The 23446-nt window shown below is 41.0% G+C and overlaps 1 protein-coding gene across 3 annotated transcripts in view; it reads left to right on the forward strand.

Moving 5' to 3' along the window:
* Positions 1 to 720: 720 nt before the first annotated feature.
* Positions 721 to 23446, forward strand: part of SPECC1 (sperm antigen with calponin homology and coiled-coil domains 1) — an 84989-nt gene continuing 62263 nt past the window's right edge. The window contains exons 1-3 of one of the 3 annotated variants that reach the window (XM_075113586.1): positions 721 to 807; positions 11495 to 11671; positions 14003 to 14138. In XM_075113586.1, the coding sequence (XP_074969687.1) occupies positions 11525 to 11671; positions 14003 to 14138 (283 nt within the window). In that variant the 5' untranslated portion in view covers positions 721 to 807; positions 11495 to 11524. The remainder of the gene's footprint in view (positions 808 to 11494; positions 11672 to 14002; positions 14139 to 23446) is intronic. The other 2 variants (XM_075113587.1, XM_075113584.1) reach the window with 2 other exon arrangements.

The following is a 23446-nucleotide window of genomic DNA, read 5'->3' on the forward strand; positions in this document are numbered from 1 at the left end:
AGAATTGCTCACTCTTGTCCCTTATTTGCTCTCTTCTAAATAAAGAACAGATTTGCACTTCTTGGACAGCTCAAGAGAAGTCACTCGGGACTGATTCTAGTTACTTCTTGTGTAAAAGCCTCTGTCTTAATGTGTCTTCCTTCTCTGCACGCACACACTTTTCCACTTTTTTTGAAGCAATGATGGAGGCAAGGGAAATGCCGTAAGGTGTCCTGGCTGTGACTACTGGCACTCTGGGGGAGAGACTATTAGTGTGGTATATAAAAGCTTCTGAAAGCTGCTTCTGTGGTTTCCTCTGAAAAATGCCTTCTTTCTATGGCCACCTCCTTGCCCTTCCTACGTTGCCTGTACCGCATGTTTTTACTTGATTGGGTCACGCACACTGGTCTGGGTTTTGTGCTCTCTGCCCAGTGTCCGGTCCTGCTGTTGGGGATGATGGGATACTGAAAGAAACTCTTTGCCCGCTTTACAGATTGAAGCATCTCAGTCATCTGGAGGTGGGCTACAAATGGCTTTTTTGCATAAATCCTCCTTGTTTTGTTGAAAATATAATATTTCTCATTCCCCTGAGTAAGCAAGTGTGCATATGTGTCTGCGTGTGTGTGCTGAATACCAAAGCACTGGTGAAGCCAGCTTGCTTCCGTATGTGAATCATTTCTCTAGCAGCTCTCTGTGTCTCGCTGCAATGTGGTTTTCCTCTCAGGGAAGCACTGGAGCCCTGAATTTTCAGTCTGGCCTGCACATTCTTTCAGAAGCTAGTGGGAGACGGTTTTGGTTTTAATGCAGAAAAAAGGACAATCTTTTCCTGTAAGTACTTTAATATCTTCTATTTTTTAAGATGGGACCTGTACTCTCTCTAGAAGGGTTCTAGGATCAGTAATGTACTCTTAGAGTGAATGGACCTGCTTTGCTCAACAACACTTTTTGTAGTATCTCACTGTAAAGCTAAATGCATAAAACAAAAAAATGCCCAGTGCAAAGAATTCTGCATTAGCTGAAAATGGGCTGGGGGTGGTCTAAAAGTCATTACAACAGCAACAAAAAAAATCGCAGCATGTGAGCCTGTGAGAGCTGGCCACTGTTTTTCTTCTGCTCAGCTACGTAGATCTCAGTGACAGAAGGGTTGAATCTGTTTCTGTGCCTGTTTCTCTTTCTTCGCTGGCAATTTAAGGTTGTGCTCCAACAGTTAAACGAAGCAGGAGCATGAGCAGGCTTTCCTCCGCTACTGCGTGTTCACATAGTCCAGTCAAGAAAGGGCAGAAAGGAACAAGCTGCTAAGCAAATAGGTTTGGCAGCCAGCATCTCTGCAGGGGATCTGCTGGGGAGCACGCCAGACGGGTACCCTCTTACAACACTGCAGCAAAGAGCTGTTCAGATTCTCAGCAGGACCCTTTAATTGTCACAGTTTAACAGTTGTCTTTAAAATTGTACTGTGGACTGAAGCTTGATCAAAATAACCGTAGTAATAATAGCATTTATATAGCATGTAATATGGCAAAGTTGTAGAGATGTTAATTAAGCCCTGTATGTGTAGCAGTAAAGGATTACTGGTAGAACTGGTTTGAAAACAGGGATTCTCTACCCCTTTCTCTTGTACACAGTCTAAGTTCTTCTAGATGTCCCCTACTAATCCTTTCTGTCTCACTTCCCAAAGGGACTGTTTTGCATGTTCTACCTTTTCTAAATTATAAGCTGCTATCTGCCTCTGTAGCCTCAGTGGGAGAAACGATATTTGATTTGCTGAAATACAGTGTTCTTTGCACAATTTCACAGATAACTAACACAAGAATAGCTCATGCTAACATGCACAGATGTGTGTACTGCCCCTTCCCTTTCTAGTTCAGTTCTAAAATGATTTAATTTCATTATGTAGCCTGACGAGGTGAGTCTTTCAGTCCATCGGTGGTCCCCCAAGTCACAGTTGTAAACGGTTGGTGCTGTTGCCTAAATCTGTTCTGTTCCCATTCAGAAGGGCTATTTTTAAAAAGCAGAAGTCCCCTAGTTTCTTCTGCAGTTTTGGAGTTATGTCCTTGTCTGTGCAAAGAACCCTTTTTGTTAGAAGTTCACACTGTCACTCTTAAAAGCATTCAGAAGTTCCCAGTTTATTAACTTTAAGTGGTCTATTCTGCACTTTAATGGAGGATAAATATCTCCTTAAGGGATAGCTTCCAGATCTCAATTATTTCTCTGCATTGTGATGGATGGAAAATGGGAGTGAGGGAAACATTCCAGCACCTGGCAATCTATGGGGCTGCTCACTTGCATGCTGTGTAGCAGATGTTGATTTATCTCATTTTTACTTTTTTTTTTCTTTGGGGCTCCTTTCCATGGCACAATGATGAGTGTATCTTCATGAATATGCTACTTAGTGCATAATTATGATCCCACTTTTATAAATGGAAAAACTAAGGCATAGAAAGATTACACGGCTGAGGTAGTACAATAAATCTGTGCTGGAGCTGAGGATAGAAGCGGGTGGAATGCCAGGCCAGCGCATTGACTGCGGTGTCATCCCTCTGTGCTTGGAGAGGGCAGGGAACCTGCTGGTCTGTGTGCCTGTACCAGTCAGGATTACCCCATGCTGTGTGTGTCTCTGTCTGCCATTCCCAAAAACATGATTGTTCCTTCTCTTCCTTGGAGATGTATCTAACCCCTATGCTACAGAAAAAAGTAATGACAGATAATTATCAGGCAAAACACTTGTAATTATTCTTAATTTCTTTAGCAATTATATAGCTCTTGCTCTATCTAAAATGAAACCTTTTCTTCCTTCTTGTGGGTTGGCAAAACATGAAGTGTTAACTGTATGTGTCGCTTGCTTTGTGCTGTATTCAGTGGGACAGTAGTTCAAAGAACCCGGATTAATGAGCAGTAGCTACCTTGAAATGGTTCGAAAACATTTTGTTTTCAACTTGCAACATACTGAACATAAATTAAACCATCTATTCAGGGCAGAGTCATATTGGGGAAAGCCCCGACTGACCTAATTGCTTGTGATTATAACATGGCTGCAACTTCAAAAAGGAAGTTTGGAATCAATACATCATTTTTCCCCTTCCTGAATTGTTCCTTGGACGTATGTCTCCAAAGGGTTGATGTTAGCACTCTGTAAATTAATATACTTTCCCTGCTTGTCATGCATTGAAGTAATGAGGGAAGTACAGCTTAAAACAATGCCTTCTCCAAATTCTGTAGCGTGGAATCACTTCCGAGATGTAGTTTTGATGTGACTTGATAAAATTTGAAGTTTATTTCATGACTTCTGCGTACGCATTCCACCACTACGTGCTTTCGTGTAATCTCTCCCAGTTTGAGAATATGCTGCCCCCGCCTGTCTTCCTACAAATGCATGTTGCCACCCTACCGTCCTGCCTATGTCTTTTAGTTTGTGTGCGTCCATCAGCAATGTGGTGATTCCGAATTACCACATTTAAGTCTACCTCTCTGCCCTGGTGTTAGTGGAAAATCACATCAGTCTTTTGTCCTTTCAACCTTACCAAGACTACACATCTACTTAAACCAGAGAAGCATGGTGTGCTGCTTACTGGTAGTGAGCATATGGTTGTGCTTCACAGCTTCCTCGGGTATCACACCATCCAGCTGGTGGTTCCCACTGTCCTTTGGAGGGCTAATGAGCAGAAAAGTTACAGGCAGGTTGGGATTTGGGTATTTTTGTTTCCCTATCCCCATGTTGTGTATAAGGTCGGGGTCATAAGGAGGTAGCATAGTTTCTCTTCTGAGATGTGTAATGGCGACTGGTTAGATAATCAGTGTGAGGAAGGAGGAGGAGACTGAGTATCTATGTACAAACAGCATAATTTAAATTACAGGAGGAACATGTTCCCAGACATTTCGAAGTACAGCCTTGGCTTGATTTTTAAGCATCAGTCACTGTGCTGGAGGACAGTTCTGAGCATTTTAACTAGAGAAGCAGCAAAGCTGTTTTTCCTGTCTTTTAAATGGCCAGTAATATCGAACAAGGACAAGAGAAATGCAGCTAAATAAATCCTTTGCTCATATGCACACATGAGGCTTTTGTTGTAACTAATGCATTTTGTTTTTTAAAATGAGATCCAACCAAGAATAAAAGATTGACAAATCCAAAACTCCAGGGAGAACTTCTGTGGAGGAGGGTGGGCAGAAGGTTTTGCACTGCTCTCGTCTGTCCGTGCCTGGAAAAGTCATCAATGACCCTAATGGTTGCTGTGGGAAGAGGATTTTATTTTGAGCAATGTTGAGACATGGAGTTTTGCAGTTGCTGACCTGGAGTCTGGCAGTCTTGTTGGGGTGGCTTCAAAGCTGAGTTGATGGCCAAAAAGCTGTCACTAGTGGCTGGCTGGAACTGTCCTCACTTAAGGCACTTCTGCTGTAATTTACACATCCTCGTAACCCTTTGGTATATTTCTATACTAGTTAATAAATATCAATTCTATAGAATTATGGAAAACACACAAAGGAAATAAGCAAGAAACACCTTAAACCAAAAATGTGACATATCTTACCACTGTAACCACAGGTGAAGTAACTTGGATCTCCCAAAGACAAAGGGAGTTTCCATTGTCTGTGTGGTTCCACCCAATACCACAGAGGGAAGGGAAAGGAACTGGCTCTGCAGTAGTTGCTTATACCGTAGAGGAAGGCAGCCGTGTGTGCTCCCCATGAGAAAATTCTCATCTGATGCCATGTTGAAACTGCACTTATGAGGTTTTCTACACAAGAGTGATTAAACAAACAAAAAAGCAAAGCAAATGGAAACCCAAAAGAGTAATTTTCATATGAGGATACAAACTTCAGGCAACCTTAGCACAATGAAGGTTTTGAAGATGTGACTCTTAAGCTGTATCAGAGCCACTGATGGTTAAATCCTGGGACTGGTGTTTTGGTTTGTATTTTCCCAGTGATTAGCTGGGTGACCCTGGACATGTATGTGTCTTAATTTCTGTGTATTTGTTCCATATCTAAAATTATCAATGCTTTTAACTCCGTGCAAAAGCACGTGGATTCTATAACTGCCTAGCTGTATATTTTTCTCTACTCTTGAAAGTTTTTTTTTTTTAAAAAATTATTAAAACCACCTTTGCTTGAGGCATGCATAAAACCAGCAGAATCTACCCTGCTGTAGCATGCAGTCTGGACATGAGTATTTCCAAGTGATGTCTTGTCTCCTGGTACTCTACCAGCAAAACATGAAAATTCACCTGTAAATGAGATTGGAAAGCAAGTCTGCTGAGGTAGACCAGAGAAAAAGGGCTGCTCAGTGTTTGGGATCAGGTTTATAATTCATTCTCTTCCTTAGGCCAGAAAAATAAAGAATCTTAGAGATGAGGTTTTGGGAAATGGGCTTATCTTTTCTGTTACTTTGGGTTGTATTTGGGTGGAAGAAGGTGGTGTCTGGCTTGTGATTTTATTTTTTGGGGGTGGTGGTGGGTGGGTGGGCTTTTTAATCAAGTTCTAATGAAAGCTAAGCTTGTACTAGCAACAGTCCAGTAAGTGTCTCTACTTGGAGGAGTAATGGAGGAAGGTTGCACTGAGGTAGCCTCAAAGGCACTAAGAACAAGGTAACAGAAACTAGAGAGAGAGGATGGATATCTTAGATACAGAAAGGCTACACAATGAGCTGAAAGGAGCAGACACCTAAGGCAAGCTGCTAAGATAACCAAAGGAGAGTAAAAGTTTGTTCTTCATTCTTAGCCCAGTCTTATTTCCAAATAAGTTTTTCTGTGCCATCTGTCTGCAAGTGACCAGTTGCTGTGTTGGACTATCAGCTTCCCTGGTTTGTGACCCTGGCTTGATTCCTCAGATCAGCTAAGGAATCAGGATGAGTCATATGGAAGCATCTGTCAAGCCTAAAAATTGTTGTTTGATGTGAATTGATGTGAAAGGCAGAAAAGAATTCTATTTTAGCCCAGCTGGCTCTCCTGCCATATAGCTTCCTACATGCAGCTAGAAAATGCTTTACAGTTTACTGAACTTGTTAGATATTTCTGTGTTCCAGCTGATAGTTTGTCTGAAAATAGCAGGGATTGATTAGGGTGGAAGGAAAATAGTAGAAGCATGATGCGGATTTTACATGCTTAAAAAAACCAAACACTGAGCTGTGATTTCATGAATGTGTAATAAAGGTTCTGCAATAGTCTGACCTTTTGATGTAATGAAAAGTAACTGAATTATAGGAAAATGGCACTGGGGACTGTGGGTTTTAACCCAGTGAAGTCAGACTTATGTCCTTTGAGAGTCCTGTCTGCAGAGTTGGTACTTCCGACCTCATTTTTCAGAAATGCTGGGTGTTCACAGGTCTCAGTGAATCTGCCATCTGGTACATTACTCTCCAGATCTAGGAATGAATTTTCATATTTCTTTTTTTTCATTCACTTCTCCCAAAGCAACTTGAATGACTCTGCTTTAATTTTACTGTCCTGTTGAGTGAGTAGTGTTACACACAGACATGAGCACTAAAACCTGCCTTGTGTAAAGCACATGGGTACAGATAATTTCTATCTCTAGCCCCCAGCAGGGATTTTCCTATATAACTTCATTTCTGCAGATGTGCTAATGATTTTTATTTACTTGATAGTGTAACTGCTGAGTTTCTTGATTGTGAAACAGTATTGCTTGTCATCACTTAAATAAACCCATCTACTCTTTTAGTTATTCAGAGTAAAACAGCCTTTAATGGTCAGCAGAATGGGTTTCCTAAGTTTGTTCTACAGGACTGGTGAATTACTCCTTTGATGGATAGCCAAGCCTTAAGATCTAAGAGACCTAGCGTTGTGTCTGCTGATGCTGGCTGCCTGTGAGAGTTAGGATAAATTCTTAAGCTAGTTTTTCTAGCCATAAAATGGGAGTAATTCTAGGCTGGTTCTAAAGACTTTTAATAATAAATGCAAGTGGACTGACTCAAGAAATGCCTAGGTTCTCAATCTTTATTAAAACAGTAACATTTCAAGTAAAATGGACTATCTTTCGACTGTAAAACTTTTGCCAACTGCCAAAATAGTCCACGTCAAAATTTTCCAAATACCCTTTAAAAATACTAGTGAGAAAGGATGAACTATATAGCATGGCCTGAATTTTTAAAGACTCTGACGCCTGCAGGGAATTCTGAGGATTATGGAGAGAAAAAGCTCTGTCAGGACCAGCGTTACTTTTTTGTAAACTCTCCGATTATCTCATTTGTAGCACCTGTGCCAGAGGAGAGGGGTATTCAGACACAAGCACTTTTGAGTATAGAAGACTAAAAACGCAAAAAAAACCAATCCCAAACCCCTGCGGTTTGAAAGTGACTGGCAACAGAACTGATTTTGCTGCTCTGAAGCAACATATTGTTTCGACATTATTTCAACAGGGAGCTGCACCTTATCTTCAGTTTCTGCATGTTTTCAGACTACAGCTCCACGCAGAGCGTGCTGTGGAGATTTAATTGTGGCCCGCTAGTGACCTGCTCTGGCTGATGCCAAAGACAGACAGACTTTGAATCTTGGGATGGTGGCATTCTGTTTGCTTCATAGGGGAAGCTCCCTGTGAAATGTGAAGAAACAAATGAAAAATAAAAATCAGAGCTCCAAGTGTTGCTTAAAGCGAGTCATCTTCCGGGAGAGTAAGCAGAGCATGTCTCATCTCAAATGTATGGAGAGATAATGGAAATAAAACTGCTGGTTTTGTCACTGTATTTACAAAAGCAGCTTGCCTGTGTCTCTTGCAGAAAGCTGCCTCTCCTTCAGAGTTCCCTATGGGTATCGTAGAGCTCAAGTCATAATGTCTCCGGGGTCCTTTTGGAATGAAATGCTGATATTTAGTTAAAGTATAGTAGACTTCTCTCAATATAGTTGAAAGCCATGGCAAGGCATTACCTGCTGGCAATTTCACAGGCGCAGAAATGCAGATACACAAGGCTTGGAAGGTTGTGTGCAAAAGGGTGTTGTACAATAGCCTGTAATGGTCGTTACAGTATAGTTACATAGGTACTACTGTTGTCCTGACTTGTGAAAGGGACGGTCTTCCAAGGTTCATTCAGCTGTGATAAGAAGTTAGTGGTGATCCCATTCCCAAGCTCTCATTCAAGCATAATTTATGACCATGGCTGGCTACTTTCAAGGTCATTTCTGATGGCTCAGAAGGGTGGTCTCTGCAAGGTACTGTTATCAGCCTTGCCCTGAAAATCACCTCGAGGAAGCAGAGGTTGCATTTAGTCGTAGTACTGCTCTGACAAACTGCTGCCTCATTTAAGATTTGGGACAGAAGAGTACATTTCATCTGTCTTTTAACGTGAGCTTCTTCAAGAGCTACAGTCATGATCTTTTATATTAGGATATGTTATTGGCTTGTATTGGTAGCACTCTGTCCTTATGCTCTTATTTTTTTCAACATATTAAGCGCTCTTATGTTTCTCCACAAACGTTTTATCTTTCCAGATTTAAAAATTACTTTGGTTTTAAATCATTCACCTATTAAAAATTGGTGTGTTTTGAGACAACTAGATAAAAGCTGTATATTTTTTTTTTTAAATACAGTCTATTCCAAACTGCCCTTATATGTGCAGTTTTTACACAAGGATTAGAGAAACCTCCCTTCTAATGTTAGGTTTCCTCAGTGCTAACTGGCTGCAGCCATTTTACATATGAGTTAATATTTTGGTTGACTGTGTATCTCACTTGCTCCACGAGCCATTCCATGATACTGAACTTCTGGGTTTCCCATTGTCCCAGCTGCCCACAACTTCCATTAATTTTTTTTTTTCTTATTTTCCTGTAATGCACTAAATTGAATTTGGAGGAGAGGAAAGGTGATGTTGACTCTAAGAATGGGTTTCCTGCTCTCAAAGACTTTTTTCTTGGTTTTTTTTTTTTAAGTAGTTTTGTTTAGCACTTCTCCTGAAGCAGTACTTCTAATAACTCAAATGTGTGTCACCTACCTAGGAATGATTGTCACCTAGGAATGTGTGTCACCTACCTAGAAATTGCAGCCTAAAATTTGTGCAGCCTGGCTTTATTCTTTGAAGTACATGTAAGGCTTGTGGAAAGCACTGGGATTCCATTTCAGAGACTGAAATCTTTACCTGCAGTGCAGATTCAGGTTAGCCAAATGCAGGAGAGGCCTTACCTCCATATTTTATACATGCTGATTCCCATATAAATACATGGAAAACTAAAAAACACTAATAAATCCACATGTACTCGTCTCAATTTTAGTTTTATCTGCTTGGCATAGTAAAATATTATTAAATCCACGTGGCACATAATTCTGCTATCATTACATTGAAAAGCCAGTTTGCCTCAGGGTACTGGCTGGATTTCTTGAGTTGTGGTTTTGTTTTTCGGTTGTTTTTTAAGTACCTCTTCCTTTTACTTCTAACGTTATGGTCTAATGAGGATATCACTACACTGCAACTTTAAAATGCCATGGATGATTCAGAATTAAATTCTTTAGGATATCAAGAAAGCATCTGTACAGCTTAAGGCAGGAAAGCATGAGACACAGTTATGAAGAAATCTAGAGGCTATAATAAAGCAAAATGCATGTGCAACCATAGGATTTACAAAACCCAAAATCTGCCTAATTTGGAGATCTAATCAAGAAGATAGTTTGCATGTGTAGTTGCTTGTTCACCCATATAAATGCAGTGAATGATATGCCCATTAAAAATAGTTTATTAAATAATGTAAACACCAAAGCTTGCTAAGGTAGATCATGAACTGTGGGAATACTAAACACGATTATCTATTGTAAGATAGCTTACGTATCTGTCGGTGCTTTTAAAAAAAGGAGCCAATGATCAGCATAATCATCAACAAAAGACAACTCTGCTTTCTCCTCTGAGATCAGTTGATGGCTCCACACTATATGTGTTAAGAGTTTTAATGGAGTGATGACTATGCTTAGTAATAACTGCGAACTTTTTCATCTCTTTAATTAGGAGCTGCTAGGTTAGTGCTGTGGAGAAAGTAGACAGCCCTCACTGCAAGAGGCACCAAGGGTAAATAGAGGAAACGTCACTTGCTAGCTTTGTTCTCTGTAAGATGGTGGCAGAGCACTTGACATTCCCTTCTGCCTCTGTGCAGCAAAACACTTGCTAAACAGACCCTCGTGGCACCTGGAAGGTGCTGTCTGTGTCAAATACAACTCGGCCCCAAGCAGGTTTGTTTTGTATGAGTTCAGTGAGTGTTTTCATTTGTGAACGTGAAATAAAGCCTAAAGCAACCTATGAGATGTTAAATGGGACCTAAGCCCTCCTACTGACTCGGCCAGGAATAAATTGTTTCGGCATCTCTGTCAAAAGGGTTGCTGTCCAAGTTCACACTGGCCCAGCTGGACTCTCATGTGATAAACAGCATGAGCTTGCTGCGCGCGCATTCCCCTCGCTGAGACGCTGGGCCGATCTCTGCAGATCTTTTGGTTACCTGCCTAACGGACAAGAAGCAAGTTAGCCTCCGCCTCCACAAGACTGATAGGCAGCTACATCCTGTGTCTGTTTTAAAAAAATGAAGCTGCAGAAGAAAAATGTTGCTCATACTGAAGTGGGGGAGTGGAGGAGATATCAGGCAATCTCCCATCCCTCCCACTGCCAACTCAGGCTGGTGGAGGTTTTTTTTTTTCTTTAAAAATATCCATCTAATTATGTTGTTCTGCTCCTGGTTTGGATTGGGCAATGGCTGGTGAAAATTTATGGCTTTAGATCTACAAGAGATGAGCTACCTATTTAATTGGCAGCTGTCTACCTACTAAGAAACAGAGTAGTTGTTCTTGCTGGGAGATTAAATTTATTCAGTTATATCAAAAAAAAAAGGAATTCATGTCTATTTACTGACTCCTGGTGGGATATCTCTTGCATAAGCTTATCCCTGAGGAACAGTGGATCTGGATTTTTGTTTGGAAGTTGTATCAAGAAAGTTGGTATTTTTTTATCATGTTTTGTAAATCTTGGTGTTGTGAAACATCTTTTTATCACCGTGGCAACATCAACTGCTGCTGCTTTAGAAGACTCTGATAAGTTAAAGACATATTTTCCGTACAACTGCGGAAGCTTGTTTCTCGTGTGACTTCTTGAAAGCTAGTATTATTTCAGCTGAGGATGCTGGACCTAACAGTAAGAGTAGTTTTCTTTTTATTCCAAGGTTCCCTTCAATTGCTGTGGACTTCAGTTCTCTCAGTTACTCTTTCACTGTGTTTCAGCATTTGCAGGTGTTCTGTGGCTGATGAGAGGTCTCTCACTTAAGCAGCCCCAACAAAAGTCAGTGCTCTTTCTGTGGTGTTTCATGTTACCAGTCAGTATGAAAAACAGAAGTGGCTGTGGCCTGTTCTGAGGGATTCTCTAGGCTGAGTTTTGATGTGAATATAAGAAAGGGAATAAAGTTTAGCATGGCCTTTTCAGCCCTTTAAACTGAATGCCAGGTATCTCTGCTGCTCTCTTTCAGATGATATAAATATGGTTTATATTTTTATGTATATTTTTGTGTATGTGTATATATTTTTGTTTGTTTATTTTTGTTTTTTTTAGGGTCTGTAGACTGAGTTATTTGGGAAGAAAATGAAGAGTACTGCCAGGCCTTGGAGTGCAATGGCAAAGCAAGGGAGTCATGGGGTTGACAGAGGAAAACAGCTTTCCACCACCTCAACAGGAATGAAGACATCAAAGTCCTCGACTTCACTTGCTTTTGAATCTCGGCTCAGCAAGGTACTAACCAGTAGGGACTGTGTAAGCGTACTAGTCTTGTTCCAGGCTAAAGCTTTGGTTTAATCATGGAACATTACTACTACTACTACAAGCCTGAGACTTGGAGTGGGCTTGACCATTCTAAGCACAGGGAGACTGTAATTTTGTTGTATATTAGGCTAATGCACATTTCTGAAAATATTTAGCATATGATGGGAGAGATGCTGTGTCTGTATGAGGTATGAGTAGGTTCTCTTTCACTGTCTGTGTGAGGGAATTGCGTTAACTTTGAAGAAGGAATAAAATAAATGGCAAATTCTTAGTTCAACTGATTATTACACGTGTAAAGAAATTGAGAGAGATTGATTAAGGGATTTCCAGAATCCCTAAAAATCTTTGCCTCTCTCTTCAAGGCAAAATATATTAACAAAATATATAACTTGCAATGGAACAAAAGCATTTTGAATCATATCTTTCAATACAGCTATATTTAAGAAATTACTGCCCTGACAAAACATCTGGCAGAAGGCAAACTGTTAGCTGTTTGGTACCCTGGAGCAGATCAACGCGTCAGCTATTGAAGCTTATGTGCTCACAGGGTCCAGGAAACCACAGGCTCTGACTCAGAGGAAGAGATGAAAGGGAGAAAGAATTGGAGCTGAGAGACTTCATTTTGCTTGAAGATTTTACATTCAGGAACGGCTAAATAGGAAGAGTGCTTGTTGTGTGCTCTTATTTAGCCCAAGCAGTAGTTTTCAGCCTGTGGGTCATGGACCCCCTGGGTGTCACTGGACAACTTCAAAGGAAGTGGGTTTTGATTTGTGAAAACAGTTTAGGTGTCCGCAACTGAAAAGGATAGAAAATATTCTGCTCTAGGAAGAGTCTCCAGAGCTTTGGTCTCTTAAAATGCTTGAGGTATTTTTCCTGAAATTAATCAGAGGCTGTTTTTAGAGGTACGCAGGCTGTTACAGAGGCACACAAATGGGAAAGCAGCTGACCAATGCTCTGAGATAAATTGCTACTTCTGCTTGTTGAAACACTGAAATCATATTGCTTCCTCTTGAATCTTAAGCTCATTGTGCTTGAATTGCATGGATTGCTTGAGTACACATTTAGGGTAGGCTTACTTTACCAGAAATCCCCCTCCCAAAAAAGACCAGACAGCAATGATTGTCCCTTGCTTTCTCATCTATGATAAAGCCAAGTAAATTGTAGTGATATTTGCTAGTATTTTTAAAAACATGCGTATTGTAAAATACACTGTAAAGCAAATAGTTTACCTTCTTCCAAGCTTATGAAACTTATCAGTATTAGTCTCTAGAATTCTGCAGCCTGTCTGTTCTGAAAACCAGTGCATTTCTTTGCTGTGAATAATTTCCTTGGTGGTCACATGAACAAAATGCTTTCTTGTGAACAGATTTTTCAGTTCTCTCCTACAGAGTCCTACAGTCCCTAGTAAGACACATAGTATTAGGTCCCACCATGAGATCCTTGGCCATCTTTGCTCACTGTAAGGAGGGTATATAGATGAAATAATACCACATTTAAGATAAGGGATTTCCAGTTGGCAATTGCGTTTGATCTTGCACCAGCTGCTCTTGCGTTTTATTGCAGCAGCCTGAGCTTCTCAGCTAAACGATTTTCAGATTTTGGCTTTGTCTCCAGCATGATCTTTGTTCATGTCAGATAACCTAGTTTATGATGTTGCAAAGTTTGGTAACTCCTATTTGACAAACACTGGAAGGAACTGGTGGTTGCTTGCTATTGGAATAGCTCAGAATCTCTTCAGAGGATCTAAGGTCACCTTTGGGGCAAAACTGTGTGATGCTGAGTCGAGAGACAAGAACCAGCAGTTCCTTTTAGGATTTGGTTTTGGGTTTTTTGACAGATTAAGGGTCAGTTATTTGCTGCTTTGACCTACTTGGTGTGTCAGGCTCTGCAACTAGCACTTACCTGCACAGGCCCAAATACCTGACTAAATATAAACCAATGAGGAAATCTGATGACTGCTGTTCAGAGAAAGATTTGAGAAGCTGGAGTTGCCAGTAGTCTACTCCTGTAAACTGTTTTCTCCCTGCCTTGCAATTATTTCTTTATTTGAACAGTCTTTCCCATTTTCATTCTTCACTATTGAAACAGTAGTGTCTCTTAGGCCACTCACAAATACCTAGAATGCAAAACAAATTAAAAAAGTAATAGAAAACTATCTAGTATGGTTATCAAAGCAATATTCCCATTGTGTTACTTTGTGGAAGTGTTCCTTTTCTCCCTGGAACCTTGTATTTTGAATTACTTGATGGGAATATTCAAGGACTTGGTCTTCTGATTGCTCACAAAATCTCTGTATTGCAGCTGAAGAGGGCAAGCAGTGATGACATGCTGACAAAACCAGGGGTGGCAGCAGCTTCTGGAGTCTCTAGACTGAAGAAGACCATTACAACAGGAACGATTTCTGAGCTTGCTGAGAGTCGCCTGAAGCCCACCACAGGTAGATACAAAGATTCTGGAAGACAGTCTACTTTATATGAGCCGTGCTGTGAGTGTCGCTCTGTTTACCAAGTCCTAGCTGAATTTTTCTTATGCCCAACCTTGTAACACAGCTATAACTTACCTGCTGTAATATTCAGCATATAGGACTGGATGTACTGTCCCTTGCAGTCAGGCCTTTCACTGCATCCTCACATCCCTCTCATGCCCCACGAGTCACTTATCTGCCATTAGGAAAAGGGAGAAGTGGGGGGTTTCCAGGAGCTGCAGTGGGTGAGCCCCACTGGCCTGGGCTGTCCATCCTGGGGTGCCCAGCCCAAGCGGCCACGCACTGCTGCCAGCGGCCCAGGCCTGTTCATGGTGGCAGCGGGGCTCTGGCAGGGCTAGCGTTAGAGGTGCACAGCCCACTGTCTCGCAGAGGTATAAACCAGTTTGAAAGCTTTCTTTTTTAAAATTTTCACTATATATCAATAGTGTTCTCTCTTCTCCCTCTACTGAATGAGCAAAGCGGTTTCCCTGCTGTTCCTGGGACACAGCAGAGACACAAGAACAAAGAGCCAGCCCTAGCATCTTCATGTATAGCTTGTGCTCCTAAGCTAAGTTGTGGCATGCTCTCGCCCTCAGCGTCAGCCCCATCAGCTTGTTCCCATTGGTTTCAAATCTAAGCCTGTTTCTAAAGGCAGTGACGCCATCTGCATACCAAGGGCTTCTGTGCAAACGCTCTGCTTTTCCCCCAGGAGCTCAGCAAACGCTTGCTTTTGTCTGCTCCCTGGTGGCATTTCCAAGGGAATGTGAGATCTTATTAAATTTGACCATGACCTTCCTATTTGTCACAGCCTCTGCAGGGTTTGACTGTGTAACAGAACAATGTTACTAACCAGAAAGGGATTTCTGAAAAAAAACCAAAACAAACCAAAACAAAAAAACCCCAAAACCCTTTATGCGCTTCCCCTCGCCCTCAAAAGAAAATGATGCATCTTGTAACAGCATAAATGCTTTGTAGTAACCCAAAGACAGATCCTGTTCTGCAGTTAATTGGTGTGTAAATCCGCAAATTTAATAGCGACCAGTTGTATCCAAAGGCATTTGAGATTCACCAGCCAATAAAGAGGCATGATGCTGGCAAAAGATGCTTGGGAGGAGTAATGAGGGGAGAAGAAAACCTGTATGGATGATGCAGCATAGGATCCTGGGAATGCAGCCAGGGAAACAGCACTGCAGGGAGTGCAGAATGAAATACATATGTCAGATACAAAAATACTAGCACTGGAATAGAGAGCCCCCTTCTGCATGCATGTATAATAACTGGGACTGGGGGAGGGGTAAGATTTATGATGATGACTACTTTAAATACAAAGGATAAAATGGTTTATGGAGGGCGAGTTACAGCTGGGTATTGTTTTGCCAATTTAAATTACATCATTAGATCTGACCTTGTATATCGCTTTGCATCAGCACTTGCAGAAGTACAAATGGGATTAGTGCTGGACCAAGAGTCCAAATGTGGAGCTATGTATATTGTGTAGAAAAACAGTAAGAATATATGTGCTATCTCTCTAAAATTCCTTTTAACCTAGGGAGAACTGTCCCAGGTCTTATAGGAGCTATCTACAGGAATGTATATAAAAAGACCTGTATCTTACATACCTTAATTATCACAGTGGTTCTATAGTCCAAAGGGTGCTTAGAAATCTAGCTATATTCTGAGGTGTGTCTCTATCATGGCCACTGAAAGGTGCTAGATATTAGTGAGTAAGGTTACAAAGCTGAATGCTACTTTTAGATTGTCACACTATGGAAAAAATACCAATAGGCATATTATAATACAGTATACTGTTGCTAAGAAGAAAAATAAAAATCAGATATGACAGAGGGCACAACACGTTCCTTGGAACATTAAGTAGAAAAGGAAGGAACATTGTTTCAGCTGCTATATTTGATTGAAATGGCATCCCAAAGAGTCTCTGATTGTGATCAAGACTATGCTGCAATGCTCACGGACTGTGGAGCTAATCTAAGTAAGAACATTCTGTAGCGGGGAAATGCAGATGCTTCTGTACATGGCCAATTGTGTGAATCTTGAAATTTTGTTCTGAAACCACTTTCCTGGGCTTCTTTGCCATCATCAGTTCTGTGTTTTCCTTTCATGTCTTAAGTACAGACATCATGTCTTCCCCCCGCCCTTGTCTGCCCTTTTTAGATTGGGCTTTCTCTGTCTGTTATTCAAGTGAGCCATTTGATTATTTTACTGAAATGATATCATATTAGTTCCAGCTACACTTTGGTGGCACTCAGTTGGTATTATTGTATTGTGTAAGAGAAATTTAAAAAAAAGGTGTGAAAATAAAAAAAGCTTAGGTTTCTTTCTTCTTTGGGTGTGACTGTCCAACATTTGTGTGTTGACCTTGAGCAACAGCGCGTGTTCCAAATGTTGCAGATAATAAATAATTGACATCAAGATTGCTTGTTTAAATAGGCATGTTTGTATGCTGCCCTTGGTGGAGTTGAAGTTATTTGTTCTAGCCTTTTGCTGACATAACTACCCCTGTCTGCCTTGTTGGAAGCTAAAGTAGTAAATCATCAGCAACTTAAAGGGAGATGAGGCCAATCTCATGTCTCCAGTCTTGGCGAGAAGAGTTGAGCAAATGGAACTGGAGATGGATTCTGGCTGGAAGTTCTAGGCTGTGATGTTTGGCTTTGACGGCTTGGCAGTTTTGAAATCCCAAGTAATGGGAAACGACACGCAGGGAGAAATAAATGTCTTGGATTCAGCTTCCTTATCCACAGTGTTGTGTCCTTCTGTGTACTGTCCTGAAGTAGCAATTTGGTTTTATGATAAACCCAAACTTACAGAGCTCTTGCATTTCTTTTAATGTTTCAGGAGATGAAAAAGAGCTGGAAAAATTGCAAAACAGGAGGAACAGGTCACTCACTAATCTTAATGTTTATTTTAATTCATGCACTTGTAAAGCCATCCAATCTATGAAGCCATATAGTAAGTAAATTGTTTTTAAATGTTTAGAGAAATTTATATGTTCATGAGAAACTAGGACTCGCTTCTCCTTAAGGTTCAGGATTATAGGAAATTGGTGATTTTTTTTTTTCCAGATTCTGATCCTTTGAGGCTTGCAAGCCAAATAACCTCAAATATTGCAGTTTCACAGAGAATTTCAAAGCTTCTTATGTGATCATATACTTCTCATGAAGAGCATTGCATGGTAGTACTGGTACACAGATGGAAAATTTGGTGTTCAGACAGGTGAAATTTACTTGCTCGATGTATCCTAGAAGTCATTCTCAGTCCTTGCGTTCAGTTCTGTCGCTCACTCCCTACAAACTCCCAATTCAACACTTTCTGAGAATATCTCTCAAGGCCATTTAGTTTAATCACGTTAATGTGCTTCCTTGCTGGTAGTTCAGTGCCAGCAGCACTGTCGGGTTCGACAGGAACCAAAAAATGTCTTATGTTGGACATTAGAAAAGGGGTAGAGCCAGGATGTGTGACTGCAGGGCTGTGAGCACATAATCCGAAAGCATTCAGAATACTTCAGGCATCCCCTGACACCGGGTTGGTGTTAGCGCTGCGAACGTATGAATGTCACTTGTGAAACTTGAACGAGTTCCACTGTGGAGGATTTTAGACAGGAGACTGGTGTGTCGTTTTGTTGCACATATCACTCATTAGGTATGCTTCTTTCACATCAAAATTGAAAATGTGGCAGGCTACAGATTTCAGAGCTTCCTGCGTGTTTATAGAAATATCACTTCAAGGTTCCTATCTGAGAGTAATATATGGAATCTGTCAAATTTACTGTCTGTCTTCCTGCTAACTTCTCTGCTTGGCAAGTGCTTGTCACTTTCTGATGTGGGCTAACCATTTAGCTTAATGTGAAGCTAATCCAGACCAGAAGCCTTCTCTGCATGGTCAGAAAATTCAAGAAAAGCATTTTTCTTAATAAAAACATTCTTTAAAAACATCCTTGAAAAAAATCTAATTGACAGTTTAATTCTTCAGAAGATGCTAATGCACCCCAATTAGAACGGGGAAAAAGGAAAGTGATTTCTTTTGAAGGACAGCTCTCTCTTGACCTTGAGGTCCTTTTACTCTCCCATACATCAGTTTTTGACAGGCCATGCTTTTTGTGATCTGTCACATCAAAGGACTACTGTAGGTTTGTAGAAAGGTTGCTGCACTTTGCATTCAGTCTCGTTACTGTCTCATTTCTCTTGTGAAAGATAGAGACAAGTGTGAGAGACGCTAATGAGATTGGTGTGTTCTGTTCCACAAGACTTCACTAGAAACCAAATGACTGATCTCATGTGGGGTTTCCCAGGAACAATAAATATGCTTTTAAATTTCATCTGGGAAGCTAGTTGCATTTTGCTACCCTTTCTGGGTACGAGATGCAGCTCTTGCAAAATTATTTTCATATCAAGAAAGGGATTCTAACTCCAGAGCTAATATAAAAAGGAAAAGACAACTCAAAAAAATTAGCTTGTCAAGATGTCAAAGAGGCAAGAAATGCTGCAGGAATTTAACATGCAAAACAATGTGGAAGTATGTGTTTACATTTATACCTATAGCTCTACATATAGCTGGAGATGCATGTTGACACCTACACATGCTTACACATATCTGCACGGTTGGTTGTAACATATTGGTGCAAATGTGAATCTGAATCTTAACCTCTCTGACATGACTTAGCAAAATATTTTCTCTACCTGTGATTCTCCCCAGGTATCAAGTAATCAGATTAAGTTTCAGCAGCATTTTAGATTATTTCACCCACTAACCTCTAAAGTGAAAGTCCAAGAATTGAGGTGGATCAAATTTGGTGTTCTAGATTCAGTTTATGGCAGCTAACTTGTCTACCCGGACTCTCCAAGGCCTTTGACATGGTTCCCCACGGCCTTATCCTGGAGAAATTGATGTGTTATGGCCTAGACAAGTGGTCTGTGCAGTGGGTGGGGAACTGGCTGACAGGCCGCACCCAAAGGGTGGTGGTAAATAGCTTTTTCAAAGTGGCAACCTGTCACTAGTGGGGTCGCCCAGGGATCGATATTGGGCCCAATGTTATTCAACACCTTCATAAGTGATCTGGATAATGGGATCAAGCTGAAAAAGGTCCTGCATCGTGGATGTTGGCATGTTAAATTTTCACGTTCTTCTAATCTTTGCTCTTTCTTTCTGTAACCCATGGACAGTTCTGCGTCTTAGAATGGCACTGCTTCACATGGCTCTTCTTCAGATTCTTCTTGCCCTTTGATAAATGTTACTCTGGTAGCGTATTTCAGTTGGAAAAGGCACTTATTGTAGTAGCGTAGAAGGAGCTCGCTAGTTCTTTAATGAAAAAATAGCAGTGGTCTTTGTCATTAAACTGTGATATTTGCTGGCTTGAGATCTCAGTCCCGTGATTCCTTGAACTAGAGAGACCTATCGATGGATGCTCTCTTCTTGTTCTGACGGTGGCTTATGGAGGTGGACAGAAATAATTATTCTTTCATTCTGTTGTTGGCTGTATTGTATGAACCTTCTTCCATAACTGGGAATGGAGTGAGCATGATGCAGTTTGTGACTGTCTGTTGGGATTTCCAATACCTGACCCTGTTAAGGATAACAGTTTCTTTGAGAGGCATTCACAGGCTGTTTGCAGTCATCTTGCATTATTAAACAAGAATTAACTTCTGCTGACAACACTGTCTGCAGCATGTACCTTTGTCAGTTTTCTTGCTGGCCTGATCTGCTGCACAATTTACATTTACTGCACTGAACCTGTATTAACGTATTCTAAGATTTTGCACGCAACTTCCTGTTAAAACAATCTGTGAAACAGAGACCCTTTTCTCTGATGTATATTCCCCTGAGAATGACTTCGTTGGCACATGTTTACCACCCTGGGACCTGAGCCAGTTAAGAGGATTCAACGTGTGGTAGGGATACCAAAATGCTAAATCTTAAGACTGTAATGACCTGACTCATTAAATTGTTGACAGTTAATTGGCTCAAGCCACCATGTATAAGGAAGATCCATTACAGCTGTAAGCAAACTGTGATGATCACAAAAGCCTTGCTAGGGATACCTAAGCAGAAGTAGGAAGGAGCATGCTTGGATGGTCCAGGAATAGTACAGATCTATCATCTCTCCATTTGTTTTAATTTCTTTTCAGGCTTCTTTAGTGAGGTTGTTCAGCAAAGTCAATACAACCTTGTGTTAACTACCTGCCCTAGGTTAATTATCAGCTTTCTTTCAGCTGGTTTGGAGAGAAATGATCCTTAACACATTCTCTAGGCCCAAATGTACCACAGCCAGAATGCCTTGGCAGAGTGCCATTGTGTTCGCACTTAAAGAACAGGAGGGAGCAAAAGAAAGGAATGCAGAGCTGGCCTGGTCTAACAAGTATGCGTATCGGGAGAGGGCTTGGCATTCCTCATATAACTTCTTTTTTTTTTCCACTGTTTTTCAGCAGCTTTTGGCTTATGTTAGATTTTAATACTGTAAAGTGAGAGGGAGGGATTGACAGCTACATCTCGGGTTCCTGGAAGGCTGCAGTTCTGTGCTGTGAACTTAACTATGACCTCACCAAGTATCCTCCCAACAAAAAACCTGTTTTTAGCATGGTTAAAAATAAATTTTGTCTGTCTTCTGGATTTTAACGCAGGTGGTGTATTCCTAATCTTTTGGGGTGCCCTACTGTACATTGATATACATATATCTGTAGATTTGTTTTCCTTCCTTCATATGTACTTAGTGCTCGTAAAATCTTTAGCATTAACAAAGGAAGTAGAGCATGACAGTGTGAGCACTGGTATTGATAGTCAGTGTCCACCCTTAAGGCCCATCCAGTTTAGCTTGGTCTTTGGCAGAAGGTCCAGCCCTGGAAGTCCTGCTCAGCATCTGTAACTACTTCAGACCTCAGCCATCTGAAGAGACTGTCAGCTCTCTGGCCACTGGAAATCTCGGATCATTCTGTGGCATCTTCACAGTGCTGCTTCTGAGGATGAATTACAATTGGAATTTCAGAAGTTATGCTAATCAATGTGCTGTGTTGTGAGAATAGGGTCTGAGGAAAGGTTATGCCTCGCAAATAAGTCCTGTCATTGGACTAGTGAGTTGAAAGAGTTATATATTTCACACCTTCAGTTATTCCCATTCTCACTATATAGAAAAGGGGTGTTTGGGGGGTTTTATTGGCAGTCCCACAAGTGGATAGTGCAAAGGGATGAGCCAACCTTCATGCCTAGGAAGAAACCAGCTGATCTACCTCATAGGGATGACATTGGTCATTCATTCATGTATTTTTATACCTTCATTGATGAGGAGGAAGGGAAAATAATGCAAAATGTTCAGATAATAAATAGTTGCCTAAAAATTTAGCCGTGTATCTGCCGTAACGTATTACCTAGTCACCATGCTGGAAGTCATGCTTGCCACCATTCCTTTTTCTTCCATTTGAGCTGCAAGCTCCATAAGCTTCCATGACTTCTGCCCAGGCTATAGCTGCATTTTAAAATTTATACCTTACCTTTCACTCTGGACTTGGGCTAGAAGTCTTTCGCCTGATGTCATTCTCCCTGTCATGGTGTTAGAATGTTCTGCCTTCTGTTTTGTGCCACTGTCAAAAATAAGATTGGTTCTTCCAGTCATGACTCTTCTACAGTGCTCAGATTTCAGGTGTGGTTGCTCCGACTCAGTGATTATAGTTTATAATACCTCCAGGCTTGCACCCCATGCTGTACTGGGACCCTGTTCCACTATTCTCTTTTGTGTTACAGAAATAGAAAGCAGGTGTTGAAATAATAAATGCTTAGTGTCAGGATTTATCAACCCAAGAGATTATCTTGGTTTAATGCAATCCCTCTGGTGAGTCCTGTTGAAGAAAAGCAGAAGTCACTCTTTATAATAGAAGAAAATCTCTTTGTATTGTAGATACCTTTCACCAGCAGTTGGAGGACATTTGTATGTGTACCTTTGAGAAGGGCAAGCTGAGAACCCGTCCCAATAAAATACAAAACTTAGGAGACCATAGGATGACTTTCAGAAAAAGAATGCACTATCGATGATCCTTTTTTACAGAACTTGTATGGCTTATTCATTAAACAAAGCGTTTTATACTTGGCATGTTGTCAGATAGAAGTAGACGGGAATTTTGCTTAATGTCATTCAAGTATAGACAGGGGTATGAAAACTTTTAGCTTCATCCATAAAGTGTCAGCAGGAACAAAGGAAAATTTTAAGATTGACAGCTAACTCACCCTGTTACACTGAAATATTACCAAAAGTCTGTCGTACTGAACAATCTCCAGATTTCTCTGTTTGAAGCAATGGATTCACAACTAGCTAGATTAATTTGTGTTTTATTTTCAATCTGTTTTGAGCCTAGGACACGTATTAGTTTATTTCTGAATTTGTTTTCAACTCTCTTGTTGAAATCAAGACTTTAAGATGATGATTCTGTTAATAATCCATGTAATGGAAACTGGTCACTGGAGTCGTTCGGTATTTGTGTTTCCCATGTATGTAGTGACTCCATCAGTGAGGAGCATCTTGATTTCTTTCTTGGAAAGACTGGCGGTTGGCCAGTCTCTGGGTAGGCCTGCCTCATGCAGCTGCTCTTGCAGCACAAGTCACAGTCAAAAATACTGATGGTAGAGCTAGGGTATGTAGATTGTACTTGTGGTTGCAGCTTCCCGATGTAATAGTAGCTATCAGGTTTGGCTGGGGAGGTTTTCACTCTTGTGAGGAACTAGTGTGAGAAGAATTCTGAAAATCAGTGTAATTTTTTAGGAATAATGGAGCACCACATCCTTACTTCCACAAAGTGAATTAGGTTTTGATAGTATTCAGTGTATCCTGCACGTTGTTACAATATAGATGTGAACCTGCAATGTACTGACTATTCCCAGCACCAGTCGAGGCCAAGAGCAGCTGGGGGTGCCCAAGGAATAGCCCCAGAGGGTATCGGAACAAATCTGATAGGCGGGACTTTTCAGAAAGGGCTTATGCCCTGACAGTCATGGTCAGGTTTTCAGGGACGTTCAATCTCCATTTCAGTATCTTTTAGGTATCAAAGCTTTCAGAAGATGCTGAGCGTTTCTGAAATTTGGTCCCCTAATTCTTGTGCCACCTTAGTTAAGAGCCATCCTGAACCTGACGCGTAAGCGTATCTCTGCTCAGCAGTGTTCTTGGGTCTGCGGCAGGCTTCGGGTGTTGTGAACTGGGGCAAAATGAATTTTGTCAGTGCTTGGAGGTGTTTGGCTGCTCTCGTCTTGGCTGAGGCTCCTTCTGCCCTCTTCACTCGGCCGCATTT

Source organism: Phalacrocorax aristotelis, chromosome 18 (assembly GCF_949628215.1).
Source record: "Phalacrocorax aristotelis chromosome 18, bGulAri2.1, whole genome shotgun sequence".
Taxonomy (NCBI): Eukaryota; Metazoa; Chordata; class Aves; order Suliformes; family Phalacrocoracidae; genus Phalacrocorax; species Phalacrocorax aristotelis.